At 44.0% G+C, this 13494-nt stretch overlaps 1 protein-coding gene across 2 annotated transcripts in view; it reads left to right on the forward strand.

Annotated features, from left to right (window-relative positions):
- LOC143283381 (uncharacterized) overlaps nt 1-5073 on the forward strand; it is a 196795-nt gene extending 191722 nt beyond the window's left edge. For both annotated transcript variants that reach the window (XM_076589588.1, XM_076589586.1), the window contains exons 6-7: nt 3527-3628; nt 4861-5073. In XM_076589588.1, coding sequence (XP_076445703.1) covers nt 3527-3628; nt 4861-5002 — 244 coding nt within the window. In that variant the 3' untranslated portion in view covers nt 5003-5073. The remainder of the gene's footprint in view (nt 1-3526; nt 3629-4860) is intronic.
- The last annotated feature ends 8421 nt before the right edge of the window (nt 5074-13494 follow it).

The following is a 13494-nucleotide window of genomic DNA, read 5'->3' on the forward strand; positions in this document are numbered from 1 at the left end:
TGAAATTCGGGCTGCTCTCCCCAGGGAGAGCGCGTCGCTGTAATACAGCGCCTCCCATTTTTTTTTTTTTGTATTTTTTCCTGCGTGCAGTTTTATTTGCTTTTCCTATCGAAGCGGATTTTTCTACAGAATTTTGCCAGGAACAACCCATTTGTTGCCGTGGGTTCTTTTACGTGCGCTAAGTGCATGCTGCACACGGGACCTCGGTTTATCGTCTCATCCGAATGACTAGCGTCCAGACCACGACTCAAGGTCTAGTGGAGGGGGAGAAAATATCGGCGGCTGAGCCGTGATTCGAACCAGTGCGCTCAGATTCTCTCGCTTCCTAGGCGGACGCGTTACCTCTAGGCCATTACTCCACTCCATGACCAGCTTCTGCCTACAGGCAAACACAATCCAATTCAATTCGATTCAGTTCAGTTCAATTCAAAATTCGTTATTGTGTGCTTCAACCAAAACAGAAAATTCTCTCAGTGTTCACCTGATATCCCTGTCAGCAAAAAACAACACACACACACACACACACACACACACACACACACACACACACACACACACACACACACTGTCGAAGTGGATTTTTCTATTGAATTTTGCCAGGGACAACTTTTTTTGTTGCTGTGGGTTCTTTTACGTGCACTAAGTGCATACTGCACACCGGGACATCGGTTTATCGTTTCATCCAAATTTATATTGTCGGAGATAATAAAGCACCGTATGTACCAATAAGGCATTGTATGTACCCTGTATTGCAGACAATAAGGCATTGTATGTACCCTGTATTGCAGACAATAAGGCATTGTATGTACCCTGTGTTGCAGACAATAAAGCACTGTATGTACCCTGTGTTGGAGATAATAAGGCATTGTATGTACCCTGTATTGCAGACAATAAAGCATTGTATGTACCCTGTATTGCAGACAATAAAGCATTGTATGTACCCTGTATTGCAGACAATAAAGCATTGTATGTACTCTGTATTGCAGACAATAAGGCATTGTATGTACCCTGTATTGCAGACAATAAGGCATTGTATGTACCCTGTGTTGCAGACAATAAAGCACTGTATGTACCCTGTGTTGGAGATAATAAGGCATTGTATGTACCCTGTATTGCAGACAATAAAGCATTGTATGTACCCTGTGTTGCAGACAATAAAGCATTGTATGTACCCTGTATTGCAGACAATAAAGCACTGTATGTACCCTGTATTGCAGACAATAAAGTATTGTATGTGCCCTGTATTGTAGACAATATAGCATTGTATGTGCCCTGTATTGTAGACAATATAGCATTGTATGTGCCCTGCATTGTAGACAATAAAGCATTGTATGTGCCCTGTATTGCAGACAATAAAGCATTGTATGTGCCCTGTATTGCAGACAATAAAGCAATGTATGTACCCTGTATTGCGGACAATAAAGAATTGTAAGTGCCCTGTATTGCAGACAATAAAGAATTGTAAGTGCCCTGTATTGCAGACAATAAAGCATTGTATGTACCCTGTATTGCAGACAATAAAGAATTGTAAGTGCCCTGTATTGCAGACAATAAAGAATTGTAAGTGCCCTGTATTGCAGACAATAAAGCATTGTATGTACCCTGTATTGTAGATATTATAGCATTGTATGTGCCCTGTGTTGCAGACAATAAAGAATTGTAAGTGCCCTGTATTGTAGACAATATAGCATTGTATGTGCCCTGTATTGTAGACAATATAGCATTGTATGTGCCCTGCATTGTAGACAATAAAGCATTGTATGTACCCTGTATTGCATACAAAAAAGCATTGTATGTACCCTGTATTGCAGACAATAAAGCAATGTATGCACCCTGTATTGCAGACAATAAAGCATTGTATGTACCCTGTATTGCAGACAATAAAGCATTGTATGTACCCTGTATTGCAGACAATAAAGCATTGTATGTACCCTGTATTGCAGACAATAAAGCACCGTATGTACCCTGTGTTGCAGACAATAAAGCATTGTATGTACCCTATATTGCAGACAATAAAGCATTGTATGTACCCTGTATTGCAGACAATAAAGCATTGTATGTACCCTGTATTGCAGACAATAAGGCATTGTATGTACCATGTGTTGGAGATAATAAAGCATTGTATGTACCCTGTATTGCAGACAATAAAGAATTGTAAGTGCCCTGTATTGCAGACAATAAGGCATTGTATGTACCCTGTATTGCAGACAATAAGGCATTGTATGTACCCTGTATTGCAGACAATAAAGCATTGTATGTACCCTGTGTTGCAGACAATAAAGCATTGTATGTACCCTGTGTTGCAGACAATAAAGCATTGTATGTACCCTGTGTTGCAGACAATAAAGCATTGTATGTACCCTGTGTTGCAGACAATAAGGCATTGTATGTACCCTGTATTGCAGACAATAAAGCACTGTATGTACCCTGTATTGCAGACAATAAAGCATTGTATGTACCCTGTGTTGCAGACAATAAAGAATTTAAGTGCCCTGTATTGCAGACAATAAAGAATTGTAAGTGCCCTGTATTGCAGACAATAAAGCATTGTATGTGCCCTGTATTGTAGACAATATAGCATTGTATGTGCCCTGTATTGTAGACAATATAGCATTGTATGTGCCCTGTATTGCAGACAATAAAGCATTGTATGTGCCCTGTATTGCAGACAATAAAGCATTGTATGCACCCTGTATTGCAGACAATAAAGCATTGTATGCACCCTGTATTGCAGACAATAAAGCATTGTATGCACCCTGTATTGCAGACAATAAAGCATTGTATGTGCCCTGTATTGCAGACAATAAGGCATTGTATGTGCCCTGTATTGCAGACAATAAAGCATTGTATGTGCCCTGTATTGCAGACAATAAGGCATTGTATGTACCCTGTATTGCAGACAATAAAGCATTGTATGTACCATGTATTGCAGACAATAAGGCATTGTATGTACCCTGTGTTGCAGACAATAAGGCATTGTATGTACCCTGTATTGCAGACAATAAAGCATTGTATGTACCCTGTATTGCAGACAATAAGGCATTGTATGTACCCTGTATTGCAGACAATAAAGCATTGTATGTACCATGTATTGCAGACAATAACGCATTGTATGTGCCCTGTATTGCAGACAATAAAGCATTGTATGTGCCCTGTATTGCAGACAATAAAGCATTGTATGTGCCCTGTGTTGCAGACAATAAAGCATTGTATGTGCCCTGTGTTGCACACAATAAAGCATTGTATGGAATGATGGCCTAGAGGTAACGCGTCCGCCTAGGAAAAGAACCCATGGCAACAAAAGGGTTGTTCCTGGCAAAATTCTGTAGAAAAAGCCACTTCGATAGGAAAAACAATAAAACTGCACGCAGGAGAAAAAAAAAGAAGAAAAAAAAAGGGTGGCGCTGTGGTGTAGCGACGCGCTCTCCCTTGGGAGAGCAGTCCGAATTTCACACAAGAGAAATCTGTTGTGACAAAAAGAGAAGTACAATACAATCCAATATGTGCCCTGTGTTGCGTGTTGCAGGATTTTGCACGAGAAGCTGAAGATCATCCGCCCCCCAGTGAACATCGCTCGCTACCAGATGATCAAACACACCAAGCGGACCCCCACCTCCTGGAACATCAGGTCCGGCACGTGTGTGCACGTACACACACACACACACACACACACACACACATACACGCACACGAACACACACACACACACACACACACACACACACACACACACACACACGCTGATCAATTAGTCCTTAGAAGTCACGATGGTATAAATGTTTTAATTCTAGAAACAAGATAAGTCACAGCGTACAATATACAAAGTGATAAAAAGGGGCGGGGGGGGGGGAGAAGGGGGGAGGGAGAAGGGGGGGGGAGAGACAGAGCAACAACAACTATGAGCTTCTATCGTGTGTTTTTTTCAAATTTGGGTTGTGTGTGGTGGTGGTGGTGGTGGGGGGGGGGGGGGCTGCCTGTTTTTTTGTTTATTTGTTTTTGTTCGTTGTTGTTTTTTCGTTTGTTTCTGTTGTTGTTGTTGGTTGTGGGGGTTTTTTTGTTTGTTTTGGGGGGCTTTTTTTTGCTTTTTTTGGTGTGTGTTTTTTGGGGGGGTGTTTTTTGTGGGGGGTTTTTTGTTTTGTTGTTGTTGTTGGTGGTGGTGGGGTTTTTTTTGTTTTGTTTTTTTTTTGGGGGGGGGGGGTTGTTTGTAGCTAGACAGATAGATAGACAGAGTTTCGTTCACATTTCATTTTGTTATAAAACAACAATGCTGCTACTCTGTGATATCCTTCATGCCCCACGGGGATTGGGGATGGGATGTGAGGGGTTAGGTGAAAGAGTGAAATGTTTCTGTTTCACTGTCTTTCGCTATGTCCAAAATGATAACCATAATCATAATCATAATAATGATGATGATGATGATAAGAAGAAGAACAATGATAATCGTATTCTTCATCATCATCGTCATAATGATAATAATAATCATGATAATGATAGAATAATGATAACAATGTTAATAATAATCATCATCATATATTATTATTATTATTATTATGAAAATGATGACGACGACAACAACAACAGCAACAACAACAACAACAACAATATGTAGTAGTAGTTGTAGTAGCAGTAGCATTGTTGTTGTTATTATCATCTTCATCATCGTTTCTTTTTATTCTTGTCATTTATTATTATTATTATTATTATTATTATTGTTGTTGTTAATGTTGTCGTCGTCATCATCGTCATCATTATTTTTATCATCACTGTCAATCATTATCATCATCATCATCACTGTCAACCATTATCGTCATCATGATCATTATTATCATTGTCATCATCACTGTCCGTCCAACCCACCAGGTCCAGGTTGCTGAGGACGGCAGTGAAGCGGTACCACCTGGACGGGCTGAACAGCGTGCACTACAACATCAAGTTCATCCACTCCGACCCTCTCTACACCCACATCATGGTGGACATTGGGCGCCCGGACATGCGCGTCTAGCCCTGCCCACCCCACACCAACCCAACCCAACCCCCACACCCGCCCACCCACCCACCCAGCCATCTTGTCTATCCACCTCCCCCCCCACCCCCACAACCACCCAAAGCCCCCACCCCCCCCCCCTCCCCCACCTCCCAGCCCTTAAACCCCTTCTGCGAAGCCTTCCTCCTCTCTCGCTCTCTCTTTCTCATTTTGTCACTAGAGCTTTACAGCTAATGACATTAATCGTTTCAGTGTTCAGTTCTCTCTCTTTCTCTTTCTCTTCCTCTCTCTCTCTCTCTCTCTCGCTTTCTCTTGTTCTCAGTCTCTCTCGCTCTTTCTTTCTCTCTCTCGCTCTCGCTCTCTCTCTTTCTCTGCCTCTCTCTTTCTTTTCTTCTCTCTCTCTCTTTCTCTTCCTCTCTCTCTCTTTCGCTCTCTCTTTCTCTCCCTCTCTCTCTCCTCTTCCTCTCTCTCCCTTTCTCTCGCTCTCTCATTCTTTCTCTCCCTCTCTCTTTCTCTTCTCCCTTCTCTCTCTCTCTCTTTCTCTCGCGCTCTCTCTCTTTCGCTTCTCTCTCTGTGTGTCTGTCTCTCTCTCTCTGTGTCTCTCTCTCTTTCTCTCTGTCTGTCTCTCTGTCCCTCTCTCTCTTCCTCTCTCAATCTCTCTCACTCTCTCGCCAACTCCCCCCCACACCCCCCCAGTTCCTTCCTGTCACCCACGCCCCCATCCCCCAATTGACGTCACATCTGGCCACGATACCGACCGAGTCAGCGTATGATGATTCATGGAGGCGGTGACGTCATTTTGCTTCTGGCTGGTCCGGCGGCAGAGGAGTTGGGAACCATCTGTGGCGACGTGGTTTTTGTTTGGTGTTTGTTGTTGTAGTTGTTGTTTTTTTAAAGAGAGAGAGAGACTGTGTGTGTCTCTGTGTGTGTCTGTGTCTGTGCGTGTCTCTGTGTGTTTGTTGTTTTGTTTTATTTTTTTGTGTTTTTGTTGTTGTTTTTTGTCCCCCCCCCACCCCACCCGCCACCCCCAACCCCCCCCCCCCCCACCCCCCCCCAAAAAAAAAACAACACTTTTCATTCTGTGCTTCGGTGCTGGACAAAAACCGACACCCCCCCCCCCCCTCACCCCCCATCCCCCCTCCCATCCATGCAGGAGTCGTTTGACTCGAACATTGCCTTTGCGTACATCGCTGTTACAAATAACAAGCCTGTGACTTCAGTTGGTGACTGTGTTGGCATAAAATTAATTGCACGTGATCATCGGATCAGGCAGTGCAACGGGCAGGGCGGAGATTTGTGTGTGTGTGTTGTGTGTGTGTGTGTGTGTGGCCTGAGCTGTGCTGCGGGCCATTCGGTGCCTTTGCTGTTCCGAGAATCTTTCTGGTCATGTCCATGGATGTTGTACAGCTTGTGGCTATAGACCTGACGGCCTAAACAAACAAAAGAAGAAGAAGAAGAATTATAATAAATATTACGCAACAGCTAGTTAGTGTCGCTGGTGAACGTTCGTACGACTTCGGCAATGCCTGTGGCTGTGTGCAGACAGAGTTGAAACTGTTAGCTGTGATTTTTTTTTTTTTTTTTTTTTTTTTTTTTCAATTTGTGGGGGGTGTTTTTGATTGGGTTTTCTTTTTTCGGCTAGCCAAGTTGTGGACGTGGCCTTCTACGTCATGTTGCCTCGGGGGTCAGACAACTGTGTTCTTTGTTGACCTTTGTTTCTTTTGTGTATGTTTGCTTTGTTGGTTGTTGTTGGATTTTTTGTATGTGTGTGTGGGGGGTTTGGGGGGTTGTTTTTGTTTTTTTGTGGGGGAGGGGGGTATTTGCGCGATTATCAAGACACTTGTGTCGCAGGTGTGTGCCCATATCATAGACATGATGAATTATTTGGGGACCTTGATGATGTGCGTGGATACTGACATCAAAGAGAGTTTTTGGGAGTGCTGTAGACAGGTGAATATATAACTTGTGGACTGTGGACAGTGTGCAAGGAAAGCTTACCTGTGAGTCTGCCATCGTCATCAATCAAGGGGACACGTAAATAAACAACAACAACAATAAAATAAAATAATAACCGCTCTGTGAACTGCGTGTCCACCGCGCGAACACAGGATGGTGATGGTGATGGTGATGATGATGATGACAGCGACAAGGATGGAGCATGGACCCAGAGAGAGAGAGAGACAGAGAGAGAGACAGAGGTCCTCCTTCCAAACAACAAAAAAGACTCCAGAACTAACGTTCCTCAACTCAGGTTCAGGACCTTCGGAAAGATGTGTTCTACTCGTGTTCCGCCTTTTTTTTTTTTTTTTTTTTTTTTTTTTGCCCACGTCTCTTCCCAGTGTGTGCATCTAGTCGGGTGATGATGATGATGATGATGATGATGATGATCCGTTCTCTTCCAACAGTATGACAAGAGACCTGTCTCTGGTTCCTGTCTCCACTGTGTGTGTGTCTGTCTGTCTGTCCTGTGGGATGGGTGCAGATAGTACTAGTGAGCAGGGCGCTTGTGTTTCGGGGCGGAGGGGGGGGTTGGGGGCAGGGGGTGGTGGATGTGGTGGGGTACATGGCACACCCGGTTAGTCTGTCTGGCCTTGGAATCGTTGTCATCACAGTGGGTGTTGTGTGGTATAGCCATGGACTCTTTTATTGCAACTCTTCGTCTGGAACGTATATATGTATTGTTCTGGGGACTTTTTTCTTCTTCTTTTTTTTTTATTCTATGTTCTTTTGTGATAGAAGATTCAATCCTGGAAATCGTGGAAGATTTGTTGTTGTTGTTGTTGTTGTTGGCAATTGAAGCTTCTTTTTTTTCTTTTATTTTAAGGTTCATAAGTTTCGTTTCTGTGTGGACTGAGTGCTTGGATCATTTGGGTCATTTTCTTCCAAGGCTTTCATTTATTTCTATATATTATTTATTTATTTATTTCTGTAGTTTATTTATTTACTGATTGATTTCATTTGTATGTTTGTTTTGTGACGCTGATAAATCAAGCTTTTTTGTGCACAGTTTTGTTTTTCTGTTATTTTTTTATGTTTTCTCTCTAACCCCGCCTTTCCCTCGACCTTCCTCGCCATTTGCAGTGGCATAACATTGATAAATATTTCTCATCCTCAGTAATACCACATCAAAAAGCTACCACCACCACCACCACCACTCCTAGAAACAGCCACACTTTGACTTAGTCTCCAACAGTTTCCGTTCTAGTGCCAGCTGTCCCCACAACAGAGAACTGCCAGTGCTCGGGCTCCATGAGGCCACGCACCAGAAGAGACCCTGCAGTGCTGGTACTGATGACGGTGATTTGTTCTGACTCGACACGTGCAGGAGAAAATCAGTTAGCGAGTTTTCCTGTTCGACTACCTGCATTGAATGCTTGGTAACTCAGAGGCATTATCAACTTGTACTCTCCTGCAGCGGACCGACACCACGCACGTTAGCGGTGGCCGAGTCGTAGTGCTCCTGACTAGGAAGGAAGAGAGGGTCCAGGAGTTCGAGTCCCTCCTCCCCCTCTCCACCTGACCTTGAGTTGGGGGGTCTGTGTGCTAGTCTTTCATATGAGACAAAACACACACACACACACACACACACACACACACACACACAAAGAAAAGAAAAAAAAACCGAGGTTGCATGTGCAGCATGCACTTAGCACACGTTAAAGAACCCGCGGCAATAACGAAACTGAATTCACAACGAGAGCTAGGGCTTGACAGGGCTTAGATAGAGTATCGATCATTTGATCGATTGTTCTTTTGTTGTTTTTGTTGGGTTTTTGTTGTTTATGTTGGGGTTTTTTGTTTGTTTGTTTGTTGTTGGTTTTTTCTTGTTTTTTTTTTTTGTTTGTTTTTTTCACGAGGAATGAGGACTAAATGATATTGGCCTTTGCTGTTACGAGGAAATGAAGAAGACCCGGAGATTAGGAATGAAACTGGATTACGGGGCTGAGTTTCCAATCTTCTTTTCACGACAAGGCCTTTGTTGTTAGCAAAGCACATTACAGGGATGTTTCGGGGAGCCCGCCTGCCTGCCAGGAATGTCAAGTAGAATCATGTAAAAGTGCAAGCCATGACATGCTTTTCCTTTCTTTTCACACACACACACACACACACACACACACACACACACACACACACACACGTCCCACACAAGTCCCAACAAAGTGATATGCATAACTAAAGTCGTGAAAGGCCATTCGTGCCACCGTTGAAGAAAAATAGTTTGCGCATCAGATGTCGAATTCATTCACTTGTCGCGAAATAGGCGATTACTAAGCGAAACGAAAACCAGTACCAAACAATCAGCTTTTGAGATGGGGAGTAAAGGAACTGATATTTCGGAAATAGGGGGTGGCGTGGTGGCGTGGGGGGGGGGGGATCTCCAAAGGGCAACAATTAGCACCAAAAAATCACCTGTGAGATGTGAGACAAAGGAAACTGATAATTCGGAAACAGGGTTAGTTCCCAAAAGGATAACTTCATTCAGGGGGATTCCCAAAGGGCAACAATCACACCAGAAAATCACCTGTTAGATGTGAGACAAAGGAAACTGATAATTCGGAAACACAACACAGCATAGCACGACACAACAACACAACACAGTCTCTGCTCAACTTCTGTGGCTGTAAATTCACACAGGATGGTTTCAAATCTCCTCAGTGTGACACACGTGACAGCACGGGGTGACAGTCCAGGCTGGTGCCTGTCCGTAACGTGTGCACACAGATGCACGTGGCATGTCGTTCATTACACAGAGTTCAGCCACCGATGCGCAGACAGCTGGAGAAAAGACAATGGTGAAATGTTGGCTGGATACTGACAGGGGGTGGTAGTTGTTGGGAGGATTGGGGGGGGGGGATGGACGAGCTTGGATGAACAGCTGTGCAGGAGGTTGGGGATGGCTAGGGTGTGTGGGGAGGGGGTGCTGTGGGGGGTGGGGGTGGGAGGGAGAGGAGGAGCTGGTTTGTGCTTTGTGAGGGGTGCAGACTTGTTGGTTAGTTGGTTGGTTTTAGGGTGGGGGTGGTGTGGGAGCGGACAGAGCTGAAAATTAATGTGGGGGCAGTCTGCTGTCGTAAGGGCTCTGTTCTCGCTTCATGTCTGATAGTCATCATTGCCTGAAAGAGAGAGAGATGGGGGAGGGGGGATTGGGAGACGGAGATGGACAGATAGATGGATATACAGACTGAGTAAGAGAGAGGTAGGTATTCACATCAGCGACAAAGGAATCAACAGTTTGTCAGAAGTCACGACACTATATTTTCAAACCAAATGATTGTTATTTTCTCTCCCTTTTGATTTGCGTGAAGACTCCAACCAAACTCAGGCCAGAGGCTTGGGGTTTTTTTTTTTTCAGCTCCTGGTTCTGTTGCCAGTTTGTGCTATCCAGGTGATCAAGCTGATTTCTCGGCCTCTGAATTCAACGCCTAACTTCTTGCCAGCTGATGCGGGAGCTTTCTGTCTGTTGCTGTCGGTGAGTTGTGACGCAAAACCTGAAAAACACAACCACCTCTGGAAACCGATTCAAAACAGGTTACTGTATGGGTCCTGGTTGTTTGGTAGAGAATGTAGTACGCTCCGCTCTCTGTTGTCCAGCCAAACATTCATCTTCAGAACTATCAGGTTATGTCGCTTGGAAGTGTATGTCCACATTGTCAAATCATTAATTGCATTATTCACGTTTCGTTTTGCTGCCCTTCTCTGGATTCTCCCATCTCCCGTTCTCGTTCGTTAAAAAAAAAAAAAGAAGAAGAAGAAGAAAAAGAGATGGCCTTACCATGCTTATTTCCCACAATTTCTCAAGCGCGTTGGGTTACGCTGCTGGTCAGGCATCTGCTTGGCAGATGTGGTGTAGCGTATATGGATTTGTCCGAACGCAGTGACGCCTCCTTGAGCGACTGAAACTGAAACTGAAACTTCTCAAGTGACTATGAATCATGGTTTCGTCTGGTTAACTTCCCCGATTAATCAACGGTATACAGTTAACCACGAGGTGGATGGATACAAAAACTGAGTTCTTTGTTACTGTTGTTATATATCTTATCCAGCCCGTCAGTCTGAAGGTCAGTGGCTGCCTGTCTTTGTGTCACAGCCCGGGAACCACCAATCTTGTGTGACCTTTCTGCGAGTATTGAGAAACGGGGGAGAGGAAACTGGTGCCACTCTTTGCTTCCTGGTCGATTTCAGCCTGGTAGTGGAGTGATGGCCTAGAGGTAACGCGTCCGCCTAGGAAGCGAGAGAATCTGAGCGCGCTGGTTCGAATCACGGCTCAGCCGCCGATATTTTCTCCCCCTCCACTAGACCTTGAATGGTGGTCTGGACGCTAGTCATTCGGATGAAACGATAAACCGAAGTCCCATTTGCAGCATGCACTTAGCGCACGTAAAAGAACCTACGGCAAGAAAAGGGCTGTTCCTGGCAAAATTCTGTAGAAAAATCAACTTCGATAGGAAAAACAAATAAAACTGCACACACGAAAAAAAAAAAAAAAAAAAAAAATGGGTGGCGCTGTAGTGTAGCGACGCGCTCTCCCCAGGGAGAGCAGCCCGAATTTCACACAGAGAAATCTGTTGTGATAAAAAGAAATACCAATACATAGCACAGTACAGAACCTACGGCAACAAAAGGGTTGTTCCTGGCAAAATTCTGTAGAAAAATCCACTTCGATAGGAAAAACAAATGAAACTGCACGCATGAAAAAATTACAAAAAAAAGATGGCGCTGTAGTGTAGCGACGCGCTCTCCCCAGGGAGAGCAGCCCGAATTTCACACAGAGAAATCTGTTGTGATAAAAAGAAATACCAATACATAGCACAGTACAGAACCTACGGCAACAAAAGGGTTGTTCCTGGCAAAATTCTGTAGAAAAATCCACTTCGATAGGAAAAACAAATGAAACTGCACGCATGAAAAAATTACAAAAAAAAAAGATGGCACTGTAGTGTAGCGACGCGCTCTCCCTGGGGAGAGCAGCCCGACTTTCACACAGAGAAATCTGTTGTGATAAAAAGAAATACAAACAAATACAAATACTTGGGAATGAACACATTGCTGTACGTCAAAGTCAAGCTCCCTCCCTCACATCCCCTCCTTCCTTCCTTCACGTCATGTCAGTGGGGTTTTTTTTTGCTGAAGGACATTCTCTGCTACTTTCATCGTCAGCAACTTTAAGGTGATCCGCTATATAATCTGATCAAGTGTCCAACAAGATAGCTCATCGTGTGTATGTAATTCCTTGCGCATAAACCAAAAGCAAAATAATGACCGTCTTCCTGAATACGGTACCTTCCTATCACCTGTCACTTCCCAACGCCGACTGTCCTGAAGCCGCCTTGACCGAGAGAGAGAGAGTGGGGGTGGGGAGGGGATGCAACTTGGGCAAGACACTCTTTTTTTGTCCAATCAAATTCTTGTCCAGATAGTCGGGACAGCAGTTAACTGCCTCCTATGCTGTTCCGGTGGTCATTGTCGGACACGACTGACTGTGATTGATACATAATACATACCGCCCGTCCCTGTTCCGATCAGATCAATAGAGTGACACGACAAGAGACACGGTGATAAGTGAAGTCCTGTTCGTTGATTACACGTCAAGGGATTCAGCCCTGTTCGTTGATTACACGTCAAGGGATTCAGCCCTGTTCGTTGATTACACGTCAAGGGATTCAGTTCTGTTCGTTGATTACACGTCAAGGGATTCAGCCCTGTTCGTTGATTACACGTCAAGGGATTCAGCCCTGTTCGTGGATTACACGTCAAGGGATTCAGCCCTGTTCGTTGATTACACGTCAAGGGATTCAGTTCTGTTCGTTGATTACACGTTAAGGGATTCAGTCCTGTTCGTGGATTACACGTCAAGGGATTCAGTCCTGTTCGTGGATTACACGTCAAGGGATTCAGTCCTGTTCGTTGATTACACGTCAAGGGATTCAGCCCTGTTCGTTGATTACACGTCAAGGGGTCAAGTTTAAAACGTAGGTTTATCCCGGAAATGACTCATTTGGGGGAACATGGGAGATAACAAACGAAACCAACAAAACAAAACAAAAACAAAAAAACAAACAAAACAAAAAAAACAACCGAAACAAGACGAAACAAAAGTAATGGAACGAACATGCTAGGGTTCAGATAATGTAGGAATATCTGTAAACGTTTGTCAGAAACAATGAAGAACTATAAAGCTGAACATCAAACTGCAATATAAGCCAAACAGAATGGTGATGGCGAGTAAAACAATGCACATTCTGGGTCCACTTTAAACGGGTCGCACTGGTGCTCTGTAGTGTAATTGAAATTCCCCTGCCTGGATGTACCAAAGATAACTGATGAACCTAACATGTTATGACTGGACAGATGACCTTTTTGATATCGATATAGGAGTGAATGGAACCCAGAACTTACATTTTATGTAACTCCCATCAGTTGAGCAGAATGATTTTCATCGTGTGTGTCTTTGGAACCTTCCCTCTAGAGTCGCTTTCGCATTGGCATATTTCTTCACACTAGACAATAATTCA

This window comes from Babylonia areolata, chromosome 6 (assembly GCF_041734735.1).
Source record: "Babylonia areolata isolate BAREFJ2019XMU chromosome 6, ASM4173473v1, whole genome shotgun sequence".
In the NCBI taxonomy this organism is placed as follows: Eukaryota; Metazoa; Mollusca; class Gastropoda; order Neogastropoda; family Buccinidae; genus Babylonia; species Babylonia areolata.